Consider the following 25,013-nt stretch of genomic DNA (forward strand, 5'->3'; position numbering starts at 1 on the left):
AAGGAAAAATTAAAAGAAAGGGATGGAGAAGCATTTTCACAACACAGAATCAACCCCACTCATAAATCCTTGGCAAACATTTCTTTGGCCTTTACTTCAGAAACCTCAGTGATGGAATAGATACAGCCTCCCCAGGTTCTTGCTGTGTTTCACTACCCTGTATGCTACAAAAGAAGTCTATCCTAAATCTCACTTGCTGCAGTTTAGTCTTCCTGAAATAACTTTTTCCACAAGGAACCATGTGAATAAGTTTTTCTCCGCTCTTGGCTGCAGTCTTTTGTATGTTTATCAGCTCTCCCCTCAGTCTTTTATTCTCTAAAAGACCAAAAAAAGCCTTCAATAATTCCACCTCAGCCATACCTCATCTCCTTTACCTTTTTAGAAGTTGGAGATTCTATCCACACTAGTTAATAACGGTCAGGGTCCATTTGCTCATTCACATGAGTGAAGTTCAACCAAATGCTTCTTTCCCAAAGAGAGTTATCATATCCAAACTGCCTCTGGGGAGCAGTCTCTGGCATGCCCCAGCCTCCACACCAGGCCCAGGCATTGTCTGGGATAACACTACTTGCTATCAGCCAAACCTAACTTGATATGAGCACACAAACAGGTGAAGACCACAAAGGGTATGAGCCTAGTGATGGGGCGCATGAACTCACCCTGTTTCTTTGGCTAGTAAAGAAGCCTACAACAACTCTTCAGGTGTGTTCCTAATAGACATTCTCCTACTAACTTCACAGCAGATTTGAACAGACACGTTGCTTCTAGATGACAAGCAATAGAGGTCATGAGATCAAATAGTGGCCACAGCAAGATCCTTCAGCTGGGAAGGCTGCTCTCACCACTTCCTTAGATTAAGGAGCGTGTCTGTCATCCCTGACTTCACCACAGCACCTTGGCTTTTTCCAACTCCAGCACCATGAAAAATTTTGGGACAGGTCACAGATCAGGCCTAACAGCTGCCTCTGGTATGGGGAAATAGTGGTGGAAAGGGAAAGACAGGGCTAGCAGAGAGTGGGAGAGGGTGCAGCATGGGATCACAAATCCCAGAATCGTTAAGGGTGGAAGTGACCTCTTGAGACTGTCTAGTCTAAAGAAGGGGTTTTTTTGGTGTTCAGATTGAATTTTATGTTTTTAATTTGTTCTTATTCCTTCTTGTCCTGTCACTGGATACCACCGAGAAGAGTCTGGCTCAATGTTCTTTGTTTCCTCCCAGTCAGGTATTTATACACATGGATAAGATCTCCCACTGAGCCTTCTCTTCTCCAAGCTGAAGAATCTTAGTTGTCTCAGACTTTCCTCATATGAAATGTATGTTTGTGAAGAAGTAAGGAAGGAGGAAGCATTGAACAGGTTTCACGTTTAGTGTAGGAGGTCTTGGTAGCTTTGGGTAGAATTTTATTCTCTGTGGAGCAGCACAAATGATGAGGCCAGGGCAAAAGCTCATGGAGAAATCCAAAGCAGGTAACTGAAGTCAAAGTTCATGTCAGGAGCCAAAGTCTCCGGACAAATACATGCTCCAAAAAACCTAAGACTGAGAAACCAGGGGAGACAACACTGTTCCAATATAAAGAACAAACAGATCATGACTAGAAGCTAGGCCAGGCATTGGGAAACTCTGTGAGGTGGCAGCTGGGATGAAGACCAAGCCAGGCTGGAACCGAATCAGACAAGAGGAAACTGAGGGATGGACATGGGAGGAACAAGGCTCTGGAGTAAGAACTAGGAGAAATAAATGGAGAATGGAACAGGATAGTAAGCCAAAAGCTTGGCATTAGGCAAGACAACAGTAATGAGAAACAAGCCTGAGTTCCTAAAACCAGAAAACCGGGGCACAGCTTTGGCGAGAAGACCAATTGAGGAGCCGTAAGCAAACAGTAGGACAGCCCCAGTTACCTGAGGGAGAAGCACCAGCCAGATTTAGGGACTAGCCCTCAGCCAGCTAGAGAGACCTGTAAGTCCCTCAGTGACCAGTACATTCATTGTGACCACTTTCCTGGCTGTTGTGCTTGCTTGTTCACAGAACCGTCACAGGATGCCTCAGCATAAATGGGAAGAAAGTTCAGTTGTAGGCTCCAGATCAGAAGATGAATGAGTACATTTAGCAGGCAGCTAAGATGGCATTTTGTGGAAGTACTGGTGCTTATATAAAAGGATACAGATCCTTTAAGAAGATAATAAAGTGAATTACATATATTACTCAGTTAATGATTTTGTATCTAATTATGAGACGTTGCTATCAGTTGCTAAACGTTGCTTGAGGTTATCTGCAAGACAGGACAGATGTTTTTGTTTTGTTTATTATTCCAGTTATCAGTTCTGTGCAGCTTTACAAGATTGCATTTTCTGTGAGCAATGACCCTATATGCACTGTCTCAGAATCCTGACATCCAAAGGCTAAATGAACCAAACATGCATACACCTTCCATGGTGGTATATACATTTGGGTTCATTCCCAAACCACATTAGTATGGAAGTTAAAATACAAAAGGTTGAAAATGCAGTAGTTCTTTAATTCCATATTTCAGTTAATCATTCAAAAGGAAGCTTAGTCATTTCAATCTACTAATTAGAATGTTTTACTTCTAATTGTCCTGGGCAATAAAATATTCTACTTATTTTAAAAACAACAACAACAACAAATAAATGGGTGCAATCTGAGCAGAAGGAAAGTCATCATTGCTGGTTGGTCTGGCTTCACTCCATCAGCCTCTCTTGGAAAACAACAACTGAAACAACAACGAAATACTGCAACTCTTAATTTAGAATCATAAAATCATCAAATGGTTTAGGTTAGAAGGGACCATAAAGATCATCGAGTTCCACCCCCCCTGCCATGTCCAGGGACACCTCCAACTAGACCAGGTTGCTCAAGGCCCCATCCAGCCTGGCCTTGAACACCTCCAGGGATGAGGCCACCACAACTTCCCTGGACAATTTTTTTCAGTGCCTCACCACTCTCATAGTGAAATTTTTTTCCTAGTATCTATTCTAAATCTCCCCTCTTCCAGTCTGAAGACATTCCCCCTTGCCCTATCACTACATGCCCTTGTAAAAAGTCCCTCTCCACCCTTCAGATACTGGAAGGCTGCTATATGGTTTCCCCAGTCTTCTCTTCTCCAGGCTGAACAACCCCAAGTCTTTCAGCCTGTCTTCATAGCAGAGGTGCAACAGCCCTCTGATCATCTTCATGGCCCTTCTCTGGACCCACTCCAACAGGTCCATGTCTTTCCTGTGCTGAGGGCTCCAGAGCTGGACACAGTACTCCAGGTGGGGTCTCACCAGAGCAGAGTAAGGGGTCAGAATCATCTCCCTCAACCTGCTGGCCATACTTCTTTTGATGCAGCCCTGGATACAGTTGGCCTTCTGGGCTGTGAGTGCACATTGCTGGCTCATGTTGATTTTCTCATCAACCAACACTCCCAAGTCCTTCTCCTCAGGGCTGCTCTCAATCCACTCTCTGCCCAGCCTGTATTTGCACATGGGATTGCTCTAGCCCATGTGCAGGACCTTGCATTTGGCCTTGTTGAAGTTAATGAGGTTCAGACAGGCTCACCTCTCAAGCCTGTCCAAGTCCCTCTGGATGCCATCCCTTCCCTCCAGTGTGTTAACCACTCCACACAGCTTGGTGTTGTCAGCAAACTTGCTGAGGGTGCACTCCATCCCAACATCCAGGTCACCAACAAAGATATTAAACAGCACCAGTCCCAGTACCATCTCCTGAGGAACACCACTTGTCACTGCTTGCTACTTGGACATGGAGCCATTGACCGCAACTCTGAGTGCGACTGTCCAGCCACTTCCTTATCCACCAAGTTGTCCATTTGTTGAATCTATGTCTCTCCAATTTAGAGACAAGGATGTCATGTGGAACGGTGTCAAATGCTTCACACGAGTCCAGGTAGATGACGTCTGCTGATCTCCACTTATCCACCAACTCAGTTGTAGAAGGCTACCAAATTTGTCAGGCACAATTTGCCCTTACTGAAGCCATGTTGGCAGTCACCAATCACCTTCTTATTTTACATGTGCCTTAGCAGAGTTTCCAGGAGGATCTGCTCCATGATCTTGCTGGGTACAGAGGTGAGGCTGACGACCCTGTAGTTTCCCAGGTCTTCTTTTTCACCCTTTTTAAAAATAGAGGTTAAGTTTCCCCTTTTCCAGTCAGTGGGAATTTCACCAGACTGCCATGACTTCTAAAATATGATGCATAGCGGCTTGACAACTTCATCCACAAGTTCCATCAGGACTCACGGATGAATCTCGTCAGGTCCCATGGACTTATGCACCTTCAGGTTTCTCAGATGGTCTCAAACCTGGTCTTCTACAGTGGGCGGTATGTCATTCTCCCAGTCCCTGCCTTTCCTTTCTGCAACTTGGGTGGTGTGGTTAGAGCCCTTTCCAGTGAAGACTGAGGCAAAGAAGTCATTGAGTATCTCAGCCTTCTCCATGTCCTGGGTGACCAGGTCTCCTGTTTCCTTCCTAAGTGGGTCCACATTTTCCCTAGTCTTCCTTTGAAGAAGGAAATTCCTTCCTCTGAATTTGAAAAAGGAATGCAAATGGACAACTCTGTAATCTCTGCTAACTTGTTCCACTGGAGCTGGAACTCTACCCAGTTCAGTGGAGCCCCCACTCCACTCAGCACTGGTCAGGACACATCTGGAATATGCGTTCAGTTTTGGTCCCCCCTATACAAAAAAGATCTGGACAGGCTGGAGAGGGCCTAGAGAAAGGGCACCAGGATGATCAAAGGACTGGGAAGCCTGCCATATGAGCAAAGGCTGAGAGAATTGGGTTCAGCCTTGAGAAAGTAAGGCTTAGGGGAGACCCTGTCACCATGCTCCAGTGTTTAAAGGGTGGCTACAGAGAAGACGGAGACTCCCTTTTTACAAGGAGTAACATGGAAAGACCAGGGGTAATGAGTACAAGTTACTCCTAGGGACATTCCAATTGGACACGAGGAAAATTTTTCACAGTGAGAGCAATCAGCCATTGGAATAATCTCCCCAGGGAAGTGGTGGATTTCCCATCATTGGACACTTTTAAGATTCATCTGGACAGGGTGCTGGTCCGTCTTGTCTAGACCGTTCTTTTGCCAAGAAAGGTTGGACCAGATGATCCTTGAGGTCCTTTCCAACCTGATAGTCTATGATTAATTATGTTCACTGTTAAAAGTGTGCCTTTTGTCCATGCTGTTTTTTGATGTTGTTAACAGGTAGCCACTGACTTTCAGTCCACCACTATCCTTAGCACCAAAGACCTTTTCCTAAACTTGGCTTCCCCAGAGGTTCTTACAGAAAGCGATCACCTCAGTTGCTAACCACTTCTGAATTTTGTCTGACTACACTGCACTTCTTAGATTTCTCAATGTTAGTTTCCCAGTTCTTTAAACTTTCATTCACTTCATTCCTATCTACTGAATTATGGAAACAAAGACTGGACATAGCATCACAGCAGTGGTGATTGAGTTGCCTGATATGGAGATAGTCACATCATATTTGTCAGTTCCTGCTTAGACACCCAAGGACTGCATTAGTCCTGTTTGTCATAGTATCACCCAGCTCAGATTCAGTAGATCATCATTCCCAAAATTTTGTAAGTACAAACTGGACTTCTTCACTTCAAAGACTTCTTTCTACGTAGTCTTGGTGACAATGCTTTCCAGGGATAAGGCATACTACCACCAGCTGTTACAAGCCACAGCAAGCAGATATTCCACCTAGAGGCTACTGTGAGCCAAACAAAATAGGTTTATTCCCCTCCCCACACCCACCAGTTATGTATATACTACTTATCAAGACCAGGAGTCATTAGCTGGCTGGCCTTGTCTGAGATCATGAAGCTACTTACCCTGAGACTTGACACTGTTTATGCACTTTAGAGCAAACAGTTTTCCTTTCAGTGTGTCATGTTTACTTTTCTTCTTTTTTTTAAGACTGTGGTTTTATATGGAGAAAGAGGGGCAGGGAAGAAGGGCAAATCAATCCCAGTTGGCTCCAGGATGAAAAAAATGTTGAGAAATCAAGCAAATGTAAGTCACAGGACAATCTCAAAGATGCAGTGAGCTGAGTAAGAGAGTTAAACCAGACTAAAAAAAAACAGCCCTTATCCATTAGATGGAAAAAAATTACTATCATTTTTTTTAAGTTGAAGTTCAAACCAGCACAGAGAAATTTACTGTAAAAATGTTAATGATGAAAATTCAATCTATGGCTTATGGTTACTCAGTGGAACTATGCACTCTTTTCAAGGCTAATGCTCGCAGGACTCAAATGACAACCTGAAGAGAAACCGCTCTGATAGACTACAACACAACTGGCAGACTCAGGTCATAAAAGGCTCCAAGGGCTGAATCCATGTTGACACAGAATTAAAAATTGCTCATTCTTTTAGGAGGCTGAAATTCATATTAGCTAACTGATAGCAACATCTACTAGGGACTGGTCTTTTGTGATTAGCAAACATATATATCAATAGGAGTGCTACCAAATATTCCTTTTAGAAGTTATTTACTAAGGCTTAAGTTCTTTTGTGAATTTCATGATACTGCTCCTCACAACCATTGAGGTACACCAAAACCAGCTCGTACTCTATCAGGATGGAGGTTGTAGCTGGTGCAGAGGCTTCCAACCACGTCATATAAATTCTGTGCCAGCTGAAGTGAAAGAGCTGATCAAAGCAGTGATATCTGTGTAGGTACTAGATAACTACTACAAGGTTAACCTAGAGGAACCAAATAATGTAAAGCAGAGGCTCAGATGAAAATAAAGTGAAAAACAGGGTACTCACTCAGTTTTCTGTACAACAGGGAAGCTTCCAAGTCGTACATAAGCACTCTGAATTCCATTTTCTTTCATTCCAAAAATCTGTTTCACACTGAATGAATCCATCAGATCAAATCCTGCCCATAACAGAAGTGTAAATACGAGACATTGATTAGACAATGGGACATGTCTTCAACTGTACTTAGGAAGTTCTTATAGCCCCAAAAACACAGCACTTCAGAGGTTAATCTTGTTCTTCTCAGGAAAAGCCAGAACAAAATTCTGACATGGTGTAACCTGCTTAGTCCAAAAACTCAAAACTTGTGGAGAGTTTAGAACAGAGTTCTCCAGAAATCAATTGTTACTGCTTGCATTGACACAACACCCTGAAAATGCTGTATAATTCATTAATCCCGATGTAGAAAAATGCACAGGTGCAGACTGAAATACTTATTCATAGAATCATAGAACCATAGAACCATAGAACCATAGAACCATAGAACCATAGAATGGTTTCAGTTGGAAGAGACTTTAAAGATCATCTAGTTCCAACCCCCCTGCCATAAGCAGGGACACCTCCCACTAGACCAGGTTGCTCCAAGCCCCGTCCAACCTGGCCTTGAACACCTCCAGGGATGGTGCCTCCACAACTTCTCTGGGAAACCTGGGCCAGTGTCTCACCATCCTCATTGTAAAAAATATTTTCCTTATCTCCAATCTAAATCTACCCTCTTTTCATAGAATCATAGAATGGTTTAGGTTGGAAAGGACCTTGAAGATCATCGAGTTCCAACCCCCCTGCCATAGGCAGGGACACCTCCCACTAGACCAGCTTGCCCAAGGCCACGTCCAGCCTGGCCTTAAACACCTCCAGGGATGGGGCCTCAACAACCTCTCTGGGCAACCTGTTCCAGTGCCTTACCACCCTCAAAGTGAAAAACTTCTTCCTAATGTTCAATCTGAATCTGTCCTCTTCCAGTTTAAAGCCATTCCCCCTTGTCCTATCACTACATGCGGATGTATCTCATCAGGTACCATGGACTTGTGCACCTTCAGATTCCTCAGGTGGTCTCGTACTTGATCTTCACCTACAGTGGGCGGTTCTCCATTTTCCCAATCCTCGTCTTTGCATTCTGCGTCATGGGCAGTGTGGCTGCAGTGCTTGCCAGTGAAAACTGAGGCAAAAAAGTCATTGAGTACCTCAGCTCTGTCTCTGTCCCGGGTAACCAGTTCTTGCGTTTCCTTCTGGAGAGGGCCCACATTTTTCCTAGTCTTTCTTTTCTCGCTGACATACTTAAAGAAGGATTTTTTGTTTTTCTTAATGTCCCTGGCGAGATTTAGTTCTATCTGGGCTTTAGCTTGTCTAACCCGATCCCTGACTGCTTGAACTATTCCTCTGTATACCTCCCAGGCTACCCACCCCTGTTTCCACTCCCTATAGGCCTCATTTTTCCTTTTGGTCATGTCCAGGAGCTCCTTGGTCATCCATGCAGGCCTCCTGGCTTTTCTGCCTGCCTTCCTCTTTGTAGGGATGCATTGTTCCTAAGCTTGGAGGAGGTGGTCCTTGAATATTAACCAACTTTCTTGGACCCCCCTTCCCTCCAGTGCTACATCCCATAGCATCACACCAAGCAGATTCTTCAAGAGGCCAAAGTCAGCTCTCCCAAAGTCAAGGGTGGTCAGCCTGCTGTGCACCTTCTTCGCTGCCTTGAGGATCTCAAACTCGACCATTTCATGGTCACTACAGCCCAGGTTACCCTTGAGTTTGACACTGTCTACCAGGCCCTCCCTGTTGGTAAGAACAAGGTCCAGCATAGCTCCTCTCCTTGTTGGCTCCTCAACCACTTGCAGAAGGAAGTTGTCTTCAATGCAATCCAAGAACCTCCTGGATTGCCTATGGCTGTGTTACCCTTCCAACAGATGTTGGGGTGGTTGAAGTCACCCATGAGAACCAGGGTCTGTGAGCATGATGCTGCCCTTATCTGTCTATAGAGGGCTTCAAAACACTTGGTCTTCTTGGTCGGGTGGCCTGTAGCAGACCCCCACTGTAATGTCCCCTGCTCCCAATTTCCCTTTATTCCTGACCCATAGGCTCTCAGTTGGCTCTTTATCCATCCCTAGGCTGAGCTCCATGCATTCCAGATGCTCCTTCACATATAAGGCAACCCATCTCCTCTTTTGGATTAAAACTGTTGCCCCTTGTCCTGTCACTACAAGCCTTGGTAAAAAGTCTCCCTCTGTCTTTCTTGTAAGCCCCTTTTACATATTTAAAGACCACTATAAGGTCTCCCTGGAGCCTTCTCTTCTCCAGGCTGAACAATCCCAATTCTCTCAGCCTGTTTTCATAGCAGAGGTGCTCCAGCCCTCTGATCATTTTTCTGGCCCTCCTCTGGACCCACTCCAAGAGGTCCATGTCTTTAGGTAAAACTGCTAGTCCAAGATGCTTGACTACATACACTTTTCATATAATTTTAATATGACTTAGTCTTAGTCCAATCAACTCATTATTATCATAAGCTATTAATCTTTATTGCAGACACTTGTGTAAAAATTCTGACTTTGTTGTGACAAACCTTATTAGCTCAAGCGTAAACCACACACATGGGTCTACGCAGCTCCAGAGTCAATATGGTCCCAGCTGCAACAAAACCATGCTTTTGTGATATGAAGTCCCAGCTGCTAAACCCCACAATTGTGCCACGCTCCTGAATGCATTCAGTTCCCGGAGGTACAGTACTATGTGGATGCAACCGTCCTGCTTTTCGCTCCAAACTGGCTCCATAGGATGCACATCCAAACTAATAGCCGCTCCCAGAACCAGACACACTGTGGAGTTAGAGGCAACGGCACTGCAAAAGCCAGATTGAGAGTGGCTGAGCAGAGAACCTATGTTTTCCTTTTTTTTGGGCTGTTCCAACCTCTTCCCCACCTCACACATGCACAGTTACACAAATTAACTCCTGTGGCTGTAATTCCAGCACACAAACCCGGTGATATTATAGCAGCTTATTTTGATAAATTGATGTTAACCTATGGCAGTGTTTTTGACTTTTTTCAGTTAGTGAGCTCCTAAAACTTTTATAGGATAGATAAACATTTTTGTGTAGTGAATTTAGGCCCAAAGTTTCTTAGGTTTCTTAATTGCCCTTGTGAACCTTTCACAACCCACAGGCTGAAAGCCACTGCAGGGCTTGAACACAGCTGCAATAGGAAAAGGCACCCGCCTAATGATACTATACTTCAAATTTAAAGGAATAAATAGGTGCAAAAATCCTGTGTGGGCCAGTCCAAAGGCAAATCAAGATGTGACAGCAGACAGCAAATAAAACATAAAGCTTCTATCATGAAGCTTTTTCAAAAGAAATAGCTTTTTCTGAGGAAACATAATCTTAATTGTTTGCAAAGACAGAACTGGTTGCCCGGTGTCAAGTTGAGGCCTTTTCTATTACAGTAACTTTCCTGGCTGTCAACAGCATTTCCCTCCTCTCTGCTCTATTTTTGGCTATTACTGGGCATTCAGGAGGGCAAATATGGCAGTTAAGGTGCTCCAGGGCCTCATGGCTCCACCTCATAATCACCTCTGCAACAAGTCCACTGATACACCCTTCTGACATACTATAATCAGCCACGATTGGAGCTATAAATTGTGGCAAATAGACCCTGCCAGAACATGAGAGCTCCCTTCTGGCTATCACACAAAAAACAGTACGACCTGTCCATATAAACCCTCCCATAGCTCATTTCACCATGCAGTACACATCCATCTACACCAACCACAGAAACGTGAGGAAGGAAATTTGAGTGTTGCTGTTAAGAAGAGACCACACTGACTGGCAATGGGAATTGCCAACCCTTCACAGCATCTGAGCTGCGAATGGTGAAGGCTGAAATGTTACCCAAGTGACATCGTAATGTCAAGTCACCGGAATCCTCAAGCTGTGGAGTACTGCTCATCTCATGGAGCTCGTAGAGCTCCGTTGCTCAAAATACACAAGTGCAAGATACAGAGACAAGAACTTCTTGATAAGTTTTTCCATCATTAGCTCAGAGCCAAACTTGCTCTTATCTTTCCCTGACAACTCAAGCTGACGTTCACATCATGAGCAACTGTGAGGGTGCACAAAGTAATATGCTTTTCCAAGGGAAAAAAGTTAAGAGTCAGATTTAATAATTTTTTTTTTCTGAGATTTCCAAACAACATGCAGTTTAGAGAGCCCAAATAACACCATGAAACATACACAAGGTTGTTAAGACTATTTTGCAAGCAGAATTTGCAGTAATGAAAATAAGTCACGCTCATAACTTAGACTATCTCATTTGCATTCAGGATTGAATAAAGCACACAGGTAAATCATAATAAGATTTTTCTTATTCAGGCTATGGATCAGCAAATCGCAAATTTCTTGATATATTTTTCATTAAAGAATGAATTAGGGTTGTTCTTTGAAAAATATCATGTAGGTCCACGTGAAAGTTAAGCACTAGATGTGTCAGACTCCACACTCAAAACCAGCAAATGGTTTTGTTTTAATCACATTATTAATTTGTTCTGTGTCAAATTGAGATATTGCCTCCATTTTCCTTAGAGGGAGCTATGAAACAAACTAATTCACGTTTACAGAGCACTTCACATGGGGTTCATCTGGCTAAATGTCAGTTTTCTAGACAGGGTAATAACAGAGACTGTCATTCAGTTAGGCACAGAGAGGGAAAGATTACAGGCACTTCTAGGGAAAGATTAATCGCATACTAAAACAGATGTCAAAAGTGTATGTTTCTCTCCATTGACATAAAGAGAGCTCAGGATGTTCAGGTTGCACGCGAAACTTCACTTAGTAAAGCTCTATAGCCTCTTCTATAGCTATAGTGAGATAGCCTCCACTCTTAGATACTCCATTGCCAGACAAAGACCATGGAGGTAATGGACACTTCGGTTGCTGAAGGATTTCAATAGCATCACAAAAAATATGGCATCGGGCCATATACTAAACAACGAAGAACTATGCTGAGGATGAGATGCATCTAACCTAATTTTAGCTGTCTAAAATGGAGACATCTGATGTATGTAGGTTGCCTCGGTTCCCTCATGTGTCAGCAGAGAAATGTAGGAGTCTCTGGGAAGGTGACTCACCGCATCTGTCTTAGACCTATCTACAGACAGGCTGAATCACTATTTGGCAGTGCCTGCCTCCTTCCATTCAGCAGAAATGGAGCCTATACAGACAGTAATTTTCACACTTCTGAAGCTGGGTGAGATATATTCTACTCATAGGAAATGTTCTCTGTTTTGTGCAGTGAATGAAGCAGAAGTAAAGAGGGAAAAGCCATTAACTAATCACATATAACTTAGATTTACATCGTCTCATTTGCCATCAGGATTAAATTAAGGCTGCAGATTTTTAAATTCAGCTCAGTAATATGTTAAGTTTGCTATCCTGACCATTCACTGTAAGAGTCTTCTTAAACAGATACCATTCCATTTCTAAGTGGGAGAAGAAACAAGCAAACCCAAAATATTGTCATCTGAGCTGAGAAATTAGTCCAGGCAGATTGCTCGGGTGGGACTGGAAAGAAGACACATGGCAAAACCTCCAAATGGATTTGTGCTTCAAAGTAACCTCTAAGATTATGTCAGCTGAAGGATAATTAAACTTCAGGAGGGCTAACTTTGATTGTTTCAAGGAGTTGCTTGGAGAAATCCCATGGGAGAGGGCTCTAGAGGGTAAGGGGGCTCAAGAGAGCTGGCTGCTATTTAAGCGTCACTTCCTCCAAGCTCAGGATCAGTGCATCCCAAAGAGAAAGAAATCAGGCAAGGGAAGAAGGAGACCTGCATGGCTGAGCAGGGACCTTATGAAAAAGCTCGGGTGGAAGAAGGGAGTTTACAATAGGTGGAAGAAGGGGCTGACTGCTTGGGAGGAATACAAGAATGCTGTCAGGGTATGCAGGGAGGAAACAAGAAAAGCCAAGGCAGCCTTGGAATTGAACCTGGCGAGGGATGTCAAGGCCAACAGGAAGGGTTTCTTTAAGTATATAGAAGACAAAAGGAAAACTAGGGAAAATGTGGGCCCTCTGTTGAATGAGACAGGTGCCATGGTGACAGATGATGCAGAGAAGGCGGAGTTGCTAAATGCATTCTTCGCTTCTGTCTTCACTGTTCGGGCCAGTCCTCGGGAAACCCAGACTTTGCAGGTAACAGAGAAAGTCTGGAGGGAGCAAGACTTTCCTTTGGTTGACAAGGAGCAAGTTAGAGATCAGTTAGATAAACTGGATATCCACAAATCCATGGGGCCTGATGGGATGCACCCTCAAGTGCTGAGGGAGCTGGGGGAAGTCATTGCTGGGCCGCTCTCCATCATCTTTGAAAGGTCCTGGAGGACAGGTGAGGTGCCTGTGGACTGGAGGATAGCTAATGTCACTCCAGTCTTCAAAAAGGGCAAGAAGGATGACCCGGGAAACTACAGGCCAGTCAGCCTCACCTCCATCCCTGGAAAGATGATGGAACGGCTTGTGCTGGGTATCATCTCAAAGCACCTGGATGAAAAGAAGGTTATCAGAAGTAGTCAACATGGATTCACTAAGGGGAAATCGTGTCTGACTAATCTGATAGCATTCCATGATGAAGTGACTAGATGGGTGGATGAGGGGAGGGCAGTGGATGTTGTCTACCTTGACTTTGGCAAGGCTTTCGACACTGTCTCCCACATCATCCTCACATGCAAGCTTAGGAAGTGCGGGTTAGATGAATGGACAGTGGGGTGGATTGAGAACTGGCTGGCAGATAGAGCTCAGAGGGTTGTGGTTAGTGGTGCAGAGTCTAGTTGCAGGTCAGTAACAAGTGGTGTCCGTCAAGGGTCAGTACTGTGTTCAGTCCTGTTCAATATATTCATCGATGATCTGGATGAAGGGTGGAGGTCAGTAACAAGTGGTGTCCCTCAAGGGTCAGTACTGGGTTCAGTCCTGTTCAATATATTCATCGATGATCTGGATGAAGGGATAGAGTGTACCATCAGCAAGTTTGCTGATGACACTAAACTGGGAGGAGTGGCTGACACACCAGAAGGCTGTGCGGCTTTACAGCGTGACCTGGACAGGCTGGAGAGTTGGGCAGGGAGGAACCTAATGAAATTCAACAAGGGTAAATGTAGGGTACTGCATCTGGGGAGGAATAACCCCATGCATCAGTACAGGTTGGGGGCTGACCTCCTGGAGAGCAGCTCTGTGGAAAGGGACCTGGGAGTCCTGGTGGACAACAGGATGACCATGAGCCAGCAACGTGCCCTGGCGGCCAAGAGGGCCAATGGCATCCTGGGTTGCATCAAGAAGAGTGTGGCCAGCAGGTCGAGGGAGGTCATCCTCCCCCTCTACTCTGCCCTGGTGAGGCCACATCTGGAGTACTGCGTCCAGTTCTGGGCTCCCCAGTTCAAGAAGGACAGGGATCTGCTGGAGAGGGTCCAGCAAAGGGCTACGAAGATGATTAGGGGATTAGAACATCTTTCATATGAGGAAAGGCTGAGGAACTTGGGTCTCTTTAGTCTAGAGAAAAGAAGACTGAGGGGGGATCTTATTAATGCTTTCAAATACTTAAAGGGAGGGTGCCAGGGGGATGGGAACAGTCTTTTTTCAGTGGTGCCCATTGATAGGACGAGGGGTAATGGGCACAAGCTTGAACATAGGAAGTTCCTTCTTAACATGAGGAGGAACTTCTTCACTTTGAGGGTAGTGGAGCACTGGCACAGGCTGCCCAGAGAGGTTGTGGAGTCTTCCACTCTGGAGACGTTCAAAACCCGCCTGGACGCCATCTTCTGCAACCTGTTGTAGGTGACCCTGCTCTGGCAGGGGGGTTGGACTAGATGATCTCCAGAGGTCCCTTCCAACCCTGACTATTCTGTGATTCTGTGATAATAGTATCTTTTAATTAGTATTATTTTGTCTACTTTATGGGCCTGGAAGCACTTTGGATCAAGTTATCTTCCCTTGCTGACTTTAGGACTGGAACTGGGATTGTGAGGGAGACGGCGCGATGCTTTTCATTTAGTCTTGAACCACAATGTTAATGTAAAAAATAGGTGATGTAATCATTTCTCCAGCACTTGAAGAGGATTTTTCAGCTGGCACTGTCTGGCTGCTAACAGTGCAGTGGAAACAGCTCACTTAAGTCTTTCCTCAAACATCTCACTTGCTCTTTAGTTTGTCATACAGCATTTCTGGGCTGGAGTGACAGCAGAAATATAGGCTGTCCATTGATTTTTCCACCTAGGCTGTCCATTGGTTCTTCCACCATCAAGGAGGGGCCACGTAGTCAGTGCCATAGGGAAAATGAGATCCTACGCATAGCTTCCCAGTCCTCTCCACCAGTGAAATGGGAAAACCATACTTGCCTAAATTCGCAAGGACAAAGCTATTGTTACTCAGTCATTGTACCACGCTCAAGCACAGGATGAAAGGGTGGGACTTTCCTGTTCTCAGCTGCTTTGATTTAAAAGGTGGGGTTTTGTGTACCAGGGCAGGTGTGGTTTCCCAATTGGGTTATAAGCTATTTAATCAGTAATGCCATAAACATGGCAATTAATAAGATGAATAATGCTCTTTGATCATAAGCCTCCTACTTCATTATCGCTACTAAAACAATATGGGGCCACTGAAACCCTCTAACGTGATTACATCTCCTGAAAAGCAGCACACCCTAGTCCATTAACGTTAAAATTAAAATAGTGACCTGAAAGAGAAGCTCAGATTTCTAACAGCATACTTGGCTTGAAAAGCAATTTCTTACGCACTGCTCTGCTGATCAAATTGTCCGAATGTCTCTCTACTTGCAAGTAATAACTCCCTTACAGGAAGCAGCATTGGAAAACATGCTCAGAACTGCCCTGTAACAACAGGGAGAAGATGGGAAAAACTTGGCACTGGACACCATCTGTATCATCTAACTGTAACATGCAACTGCATTCTCTTTTACAGGAAAGATGTCCAGACATTAATGCTTACAAATCCTTAAAGGGAGGGTGCCAGGGGAATGGGAACAGTCTTTTTTCAGTGGTGCCCAGTGATAGGACAAGAGGTAACAGGCACAAACTTGAACATAGGAAGTTCCATCTAAACCTGAGGAGGAACTTCTTTCCTGTGCGGGTGGCAGAGCACTGGCACAGGCTGCCCAGAGAGGTTGTGGAGTCTCCCACTCTGGAGACATTCCAAACCCGCTTGGACGCCGTCCTGTGCAACTGCTGTAGGTGCCCCTGCTCTGGCGGGAGGGTTGGACGAGATGATCTCCAGAGGTCCCTTCCAACCCTGACCATTCTGTGATTCTGTGATTCTGTGACTGCACCCAACCACACCATAAAGCATGGCCAAAGGATGATCAAACAGCTCTGTATTTGTCCAGTGGTCCTTCGACATTTGTTTCAAGATAATTATTTCAAGACCAGGCTAAAGGGGCCATGGTTGGTTGCCCTGAGTATGAGCTGGATTTCTGCCTGGCTCCACTAAGGATCTGATATGGATGTCATGGTGGCAGCTAGTGTTCATGTAGAGATTTTCATGCCTGTCCTGTGTTCAGGGGCAAAAAAGACCCAAATTAAAACAGCACCCAAGCCCAGAAAACCAGAGTAACAAAGGGAAGTTTTAATAGCCAGAAAACACATCAGTGTGCACATTTGGAAAGTCTTCTCAAAGTAGGACAGAGCCAGTAACAATTTCTTTAGCCTGAAGAAACCTTCCGAGAAAAGTGTCCTGCTTTGCATTCCCAAGGAGCCCAAGGTAACAATCACAGGGGGAACCAATGGGCTACTCCTAATTGTGAAAGTTTCTGGTGAGATGATGGGCTGGAGGGGAATATGGAAAACAGGTGAGAGAGGAATCAGGAAAGGCGCTGGACGTCAGAGCCTCAGGTGATGTGTCCGGAATACATTTATTACAGAAGATTTCCAGCCACAAGCAGCTTTTGCAGGAAATGCTCCATACTCTGGCCTTGCTTAAACTCTCAGCTGAATTATCGGCCTTGTCAATGTACTGATGGAGTATCACCAATAGCCAAGGTCAAGGAGGTTGTAATCAGCTACTGTTTCTCTGAAACTTCTGAAAATAGCAATCTGTATTGCCTGTGATAAAACAGCATGTGTTACTTTTACTAGAGGGAGGTCAACAGCAATAAACCTTATGATAGACTAGAGGAGTGTATAAATTCCTAGGAAGAACAGTATCACTTGGGAGTCTTTCAGCAAATACAAGATCTTACCAATTTTCTCACCTAACATTTCTGCAGTCTTGAAAGTTAAGCTTTCATGATTGCCTGTGCTCACAAGGAAGAGCCTGGATGCTCACTAGATCCTGAACAACCCTTTCAGTTCCTCCCATATGGTCTGCAAAGCTATTACTACTATAAAGAGCCCTCGTTTTTGTTACCTGTCTTAGTTACTTTCTGTGCTAATATATACTTTAAAAATAAAATAAAATAAAATATTTCATGACATATTCTGAAGTTAAATAGTGCATTTAACCAGCTAGGTTTGGCAATTAGTTACTTGAACTCAGAGTGTAGATGAGGGGTATTTTTCTTCTACTGTATCTAAACCTTTGGCATCCTTATCTTCCACAATGCTCGAGGCTGAAACCAGCTGTTTCTGAACAGCTAAAACGCGTCTCAGTTCAGGGCTGGGATAAAGTAAAAGTGTCCAAACCCTGAAGGGGACACCTACTACTTTATTCAACATGTGTTGCTGTTATTGATAAAGTATCCATCATCTGCTATAGCATTTTTGCTGTTCCTGTCATTCCTTCCTCCGCAGAAAAGGAAATCCTGGCAAGAGCTGACAGAGCATCAGGTATTAGGGATATTTTTGAGCTTGCTGAAGTCTCTATCTCCAAGGCTCTTCCGCCATGTTAAAATTACCTACATCCATATCAGTGTATCACTGCCCCAACCATGGTTCCACCTGGCAACAAGAAGTAGTATTTAGGAGGGGATGAGGTGCACACTGATGCCATCATCCTTCAACGTCCTAGTCTTTCTGGCACGCTGGCAGGAGGCAGTCAGAAAACCCTTTTCCTCTTTCTTGACAACCAGATGCTTGTGTTGGTTAGATGTTGATGATAACAAGACTGGGGTCAATGTCAAAGCAGCCAGACACTGTATCTTGACATTGTCCCAGCATGCCTGTGGGGCACACAGGTGTCACTTGTTTGCTCGTGGTAATGTAGGCAACAGATAAGGTCAGAGTCCTGTAGCTCAGATAATGTCACACTGCAAATGATTATAAAAAGGGGTTTGAAAGAAAGGCTTTTGCTGGACTAATTTTTTTAACTCTCTCTGGCTGTCAAAAAAAAGTGATTTCCAAAGACTTACAATGGATAAGAATTCTGTCTTTTTGCACTGTTTTATTGCCCTCTAGTTCATCTCTCCAGCAAAAGCAGAAAAAGCAGCAGTTTATTTTTTGCATGGATAATTTACCCCACATCTAGCACTCCCAGCTCAACAGTTTGATTCACCACCATCAGCCAGCAGTGGTTATCTGACTTATTCCCAAAGCATTAAGGACTGCAGCTCTGGAGGAACAAACCAGAGAGATTTACTGGCTGCCCACAAGCCCTGCATGAAGTAGTGTGGTGAGTAAAGGGGTTGCACAAGTCATTAAAAAAATTAATTTGCTATATTTTACAAGCAGCATGCAAGGGAATTTTAGAACTATAAAATTTTCCAAAGCCTATAAAATAAAGGGCCTCAAGAGTGTTTTAAAGAGGTTCTTGTTATTAACCAATTGCCCTTTCTTTCCACAGATGTTACAGTTGGGATCTAAGCAGGGCTTCATGCTGGTCTGACTTCCTTCTCACCAGATCCACTGGACTTCAGTGAGGAAAGCAGCTAAGAACTTAAGCTAATAATGAGGTTTTGTTGAAGCACATGGAACAGCTGTTACACCAGCATGAAGAAAGTATCTCCCAGCAAGTCTATTACCATCTAGGTGATACTCCATGAGGTGGTTTAGAGGACCATTTAGATGGTCTCAGTTTTATAACAATAATAAAGCTGATTTACCCCCAGTACACAATGCCACCACTCAGGCTGTTGGTGTACTGATCCTGATTTGCTTCTTCTGCATCACAACACTTGGGAGACACAATTCTTACTTTTTCTTGGTGCCTGCAAAGCAGCACCACAAGTCTCATGCAGATCACAAAAAAGAGCTTGACCTCAGCTCTACATTTGGGATTATCAGAAGCAGGAGCATTGCTTGAGGTATATCACACACTTCGACCTCAAAAAGAAGTAGCATCAGGAGGCAGTGATGCAGGTGAAGAGACGGTCACTGGATTGAACTACGGGCCACTTTGTTTCCAAAACATCAGCCTAAAGCTTCAGTCAAAAACAGCGGGGACAGTTACAGCACTTGGTACCCTTACACAGGAAAGGCAACACTCAGGAAAGATAAAAGGGATACCAAGCTAGTAAGAGAATTAGTCCAAAGAGACAGTATGAGAGAAAGAGAGAAAGAGGTCAAAACCACAAGCAAATAAATGAATACACAGTTATAGTTGTCCCACCTGGTGGAAAGGGCTGTTGTAATCTAACCCCCAGCCTGTTGTTAAAACAGGAAATAAATACATGTCTACAGCGGCTGCCTCTGAGGCAGCACCTTTCAACACCCGATCTCATGTTAATAACACACCACTTTATTTGATGCATTGTTCTGTTTATCTACATCAGTCGACTCTTACCCGTTTGCCTCTCAGTTTTCGGACAGTTGCAAGTGGCATATTGAACGACACTGAAAGCTGTTTTTGACACTGAACTCTTTGCCTCATTACTGAAGGCTTTTCTGTGTTGAAGTCATTCTCCATTTTCTCAGTGATGGACATTTGGCTTAGTGCCACGGGCCCTCTTTCAGCTCCTTTCCTGCTCCAGTGATTTACAAGATTAAACAGAGGTTCATTATTCCTTTGATGTCCTTGTATGCCAGATAGGCTTGCACCAGCTGAACTTACCGGGACTATTTGTATTAGGTTCTAATTTTAATTAGTTCCTCTATTTTGAAGTTCTCTTTTGAGTTCCTCAGGCCCTAAGGTGCTCTGTGTTCCTCTGGAAAGCCACAAAACAGCATAACTGCAAACTCATCACTTGGGATGGCAGTGGGGAGGACTCTACGCTGCTTTGAATAAAGGTTTTGTCGGCGGCAGCCAAGAGAACTCTGTGCATATAGCTGAGAAAAACGACAGTGGATAAGTGTTTATGAGAACAGAGTGCCAGGACTGATGAAATCAACATAACTAGCAACAATTCCTACTGCTTGCTCGTACAAGAGGCTAGTATGATTTTTAGGGTAAGGAAAAACACCTTACTAAGACATAACCTGCTAGAATCTCCTTGTAATGCTACTATCTGGGCTATAGGAAAACCCCCTCAAGATGTTATTCATGAAAATAAAAATATTGCCATTAATTTGCTGCGAGCAAGGCCTAATATGAAAGCAAGTAAGGACAGTTCTCTACGAGACTGTGGTGGTTACTGTATGCCCGATGATCAGTACAAAACAGATTAGACCTACAGGTACACTAAAACCTGACCACAGTTGTCATCAGGGACCTGTCGCATCAGATAAACTGATTTAACTCCAAGTGTTAGGAGGAGTTTATTGAAATTGTATTTGCACTTTCTTCCCAACGAGTGTGCACAATGACCAAAAACCTTGCACTGATGTAGAATCTACAAGATGGTTTCTCCAGCCCCCTCTTTTACAGAAATCTCTTTCTCAAGTAGAATTAATCTAAAATATTTGGACCAAGAAATGTCTGGAAGTACTTCATGGTTAGCAAATATATTAATCTTTTTATAGCCAAAGGACTGGTTGCTTCTTGGGCTATGAATAGTCAAAAATTGAATTTATTTCCTTTTCATCAACCTCAAATGCACTGGAATAAGAAAAAAATCCTGGCTTGTTTAGCTTCTGGGAGAACGCAAATATTACTAGTTTTTTTTTAAAAAAAGCCTTTAGGGATAGATTTATTTTTATTTTTTTAATATGCAGGTAGATATGAATACTTCATGTGCACATTCCTGCGCATGGTTAACCCTTGTTAAGTCTTTTATGTGAATGCAGAAGTCAGAATTTGTCACTGCTGGGATTCAGACCAGGGTAAGTCTTTCACAGAGACCACTCAGCTGTTACCAGCTTTCTTTCTGCAGTAGTAGACTAGCGTAGTTTCAGCATTTATCCTCCTTGGTTCATGCTGTCACTGAGCAACTCAGCCAGGCTACCTGCTCCAACACAGATCTGATGCTTAGTGCTGGTCAGGTCATTCACAGCACCAGAAGTCTACTGAGATGTTGGGTAATAGCTACATCTCCAACCATACCAGGAAAAAGATTAATTTAAAACATGGGATTTTAATTCAAGAAACTCCTCGACCCAGCTCTGTTGGTGACAGCGTGGTTACGCATACTCTGCAGGGTGTTTGACTGTTTCCTGGCTCCTGATCCAGATGCACATTTTGGTGGCACCCTGTTGGGGTGACTGTACACTTTCACTTCCCAATCCTTTAGTTTCTATAGAAGGGAAATTCCCTGGTACATAAGCCCAAAAGAAACCACCACAGGTCCCCATGGTGGATAACTGGAGGATCTGGACACCAGGCGTGACACAGTGCACTTCTAATGCACAGGTTAGAGCTAGCCTGTAGGACTACAGTGGCTACACTTAGAAGTCATGGATGACTGCTTGACCTGTTTTTCTTGGAGTTACTGGGTATTAAAACGTCCTTGAACACAGATGAATCATTTGGCAATCTCTGAAAAGCTTCAAAGTTCTTTTAAGCGCAAAGATCTAGGCTATAATGTTGACATTAGTTATTGCACAGTACATAGACTTCTAGAAAGCAAAGCCAAAAGGGACTTGTAAGGACATCTGCACTGAAGATGTCCCACCTACCAGCCCAGAGGACAAATCCACCCTACAGCACAAGGCCAGCCATTTTCTCCTGCTCACAGGAGACTGAAAGGGACAGAAGAGTGGACAAGGGAAGACCAACTGATGTCATCTACTCGGACTTGTGAAAAGCCTTTGACACTGTCCCACACAATATCCTAGTCTCTAAATTGAAGAGACATGGATTTGAAAATGGACCACTCGGTGGATAAAGAACTGGTTGGACGATCACACTCAAAGAGTTGCAGTCAATGGCTCGATGTCTAAGTGGAGAGTGTGACGAGTGGCGTTCCTCAGGGGTTGGTACTGGAGCCTGTACTGTTCAACATCTTTGTCAGCAACATGGAAAGTGGGGTTGAGAGCACCCTCAACAAGTTTACCAATGATACCAAGCCGTTTGGTGAGGTAGACACGCTGGAGGGATGGTGCCATCCAGAGGGACCTGGACAGGCTGGAGAGGTGGGCCCAAGCCAACCTCATGCAGTTCAACAAGGCCAAGTGCAAGGTCCTACATCTGGGTCGGGGAAATCCCAAGCACAAATACAGGCTCGGCGGGGAATGGCTGGAGAGCAGCCCTGAGGAGAAGAATCTGGGGGTGCTGATTGATGAGAAGCTCAACATGAGCCAGCAGTGTGCGATCACAGCCCAGAAGGCCAACTGTATCCTGGGCTGCATCAAAAGAAGTGTGGCCAGCAGGTCAAAGGAGGTGATTCTGCCCCTCTACTCCACTCTCATGAGACCCCACCTGGAGTACTGCATCCAGCTTTGGAGTCCCCAACAGAAGAAGGACATGGACATGATGGAGCATGTTCAGAGGAGATCCACAAGGATGATCCGAGGGATGGAGCCCCTCTCCTGTGAGGAGAGGCTGAGTGAGTTGGGGCTGTTCAGCCTAGAAAAGAGAAGGCTCCGGCATGATCTTATTGTGGCCTTCCAGTACCTAAAGGGGGCCTCCAGGAGAGCTGGGGAAGGACTTTTTACTAGGGCATGCAGCGATAGGATTAGGGGGAATGGTTTTAAACTCGAAGAGGGCAGGTTCAGATTGAACATTAGGAAGAAGTTTTTCACTTCGAGGGTGGTGGGACACTGGCCCAGGTTGCCCAGAGAGGTTGTTGAGGCCCCATCCCTGGAGGTGTTCAAGGCCAGGCTGGAGGTGGCCTTGGGCAACGTGGTCTAGTGGGAGTGTCCCTGCCTATGGCAGGGGGGTTGAAACCCGATGATCTTCAAGGTCCTTTCCAACCTAAACCTAAACCATTCTATGAAATGACTCTTAGGGCCATAAGTACAGCTCAGCTGCTATTTTCCCTATTTATTTCTCCTGGATACACAGCAGCTATAGCCAGTTGTGTGTGTCTCCAGACCCCTGTTTCAAGTTCAGCTCTCCAGATCCTTACAGACCGGAGAACATTAGCACTGAAGTCAGCGCTGATTTGTTTCTGAAATTTTGTATGGGGGACTTCCTAGGGTAAAGGGGGGGTGGGGTTGGAAGAAGAAGCCCTTAACCCTATCCCCGTTGCCATTGCCTAGTGACAGCTCACTGAAAAACATGACAGCAAAGTGGCTGTGCCATGGCACAGCAAAGCTTCATTCTTCTGCCCCTCCTCCCATAAACGTCATAGCTGCTTCCAGTCCTGCCTGTATGGGTATAACACCGAGGATGGACAGGACAGTAGCAGTTGTCCACACGAATAGCCAAGCTTCACCCTCACTGCATATGCGCAGCCTTTGCTGCTGACCACCGTGTCTGTGCGTCTACTGTCTGAAGACAGTGATCCGTTACAAATCTTTGCAGCCATTCATGGATTTTCCACTTGCCTCTCAGGGGCTTCCCAAGGAGAAGATGAGAGGGACAATACGGGCTGCCAAGTGCAAAGGGAGGGCAAAATGCCCATCACACAGGCACCACAAAAAGGCTTTTGTCCCCCAGAGGACATTGGTCTAATGTGCTTGTTCTGCAGGTTCAACAGCCTGGACACTCCAATTTCCTCCTGCTACCACGTGTTTTAGTGGGCAAATATAACTAGTCCCAGGGATATTATAATTAGCTGGTGAGTCACTGGCATCTCTGGAATGCAAACCCTGTGCTGCAAACCGCAGGACACTGGAGACAGGCTGACAGTTAAACCCAGCCACTGCAGTCTATAATTGTAGGGTTACTAGCTTTACAACCAGATCCTCTATCGTAAAATGCCCAAGCATCCTTTATAGAGCTACAGAAAAACACAGAGGTCATAAATACACTGGCATTTTGCTCATTTGCGCATGGAAGTTTCTGAGATGGGGAAGAGAGTTAGAGGCTGAGGTCAACCTGTGGTACAACCCATAATGCAATTTCTGCTGTTCTTCATACATATAGCCTGTGCCACTGCTCAGGAGTTGGAGTCAGGGCTTTTATGTTCCCTCCTTGCCCCATTAACACCATCCAGCTTGGGATGTATAATGTGATGTAGTGGTTGGAAGTATCCCTCCCCAGGGTTATTTTTTCTTAGCACATTATGGAAATCATTGCAGGTCTTTCTTTACTTCTGTGGCAGATCCCTTCTGAAAACAGCAGTCAGTATCTGTTGAGAAGTATTATATCCTCTGCTGGATAATGTTGAGGACTAGATTCTCAGCCCATTTTTAATTCTAGGAATCATCCAGATTTCTACAGCCAAATGCCACGTCCTGCAGGTCTAATTTAAAATACAAATAATTCAAATGTGAAGTTTTAAAACCTCAAGAAGTATAATTAATTTTCAACAATTTTCATGGGTTGTTTTGATGTAATAGAATGGTTTGTAAAAATACACAAGGGGCACATCTTCAGGGTGCAAAATGTTATCATTGTGTTTTCCTGCCTGGTCACGATTAATAGTAGGCCATGATCCTTTGTTAAATGCTGATGGAACCAAAATGACAATTCAGCAGTGTAAGAGGTATTAAACATTACAACTATGGTTTTATTTTGGATACTTCAGGGCAGATGAGTTAAATCCTCCTTTGTCTTCATTTCTCTACTTGATAAAAACAAACACCACAGTACCCATAAGGATGCTGTAAGAATTTTCTTTAAAGTATCATTAAGCATCACTTTGAAATATCAGACTTTCTGGAAGAGAAACAGTGTTTATCCTGGTATTTTAGTCAGATTTCTTGCTTTCTTTCAAAATTCCCTGTGTGATTTCTAATGCATGCAGCACCATCTATATTCTGAATTTACATGTCATGAACTGTTAAGCAGATGCTGCCTCACTTCACTGCCAAAATTTGTATCAGTAGTAGACTAAAGCTGCCTATATATTCTTACCTCATACAGACCTATTTCACTGTGGTGGCCCTTACCAAATGCTAC

The 25,013-nt window shown here is 44.3% G+C and overlaps 1 protein-coding gene across 1 annotated transcript in view; it reads right to left on the reverse strand.

Moving 5' to 3' along the window:
* COL22A1 (collagen type XXII alpha 1 chain) overlaps nt 1-25,013 on the reverse strand; it is a gene marked incomplete at both ends in the record, with an annotated part of 229,891 nt that overhangs the window by 150,203 nt on the left and 54,675 nt on the right. The window contains one exon of the mRNA XM_082499258.1: nt 6,790-6,901. Within this exon, the coding sequence (XP_082355384.1) occupies nt 6,790-6,901 (112 nt within the window). The remainder of the gene's footprint in view (nt 1-6,789; nt 6,902-25,013) is intronic.

This window comes from Vanellus vanellus, assembly GCF_965231255.1.
Source record: "Vanellus vanellus genome assembly, chromosome: 2".
NCBI classification, from domain to species: Eukaryota; Metazoa; Chordata; class Aves; order Charadriiformes; family Charadriidae; genus Vanellus; species Vanellus vanellus.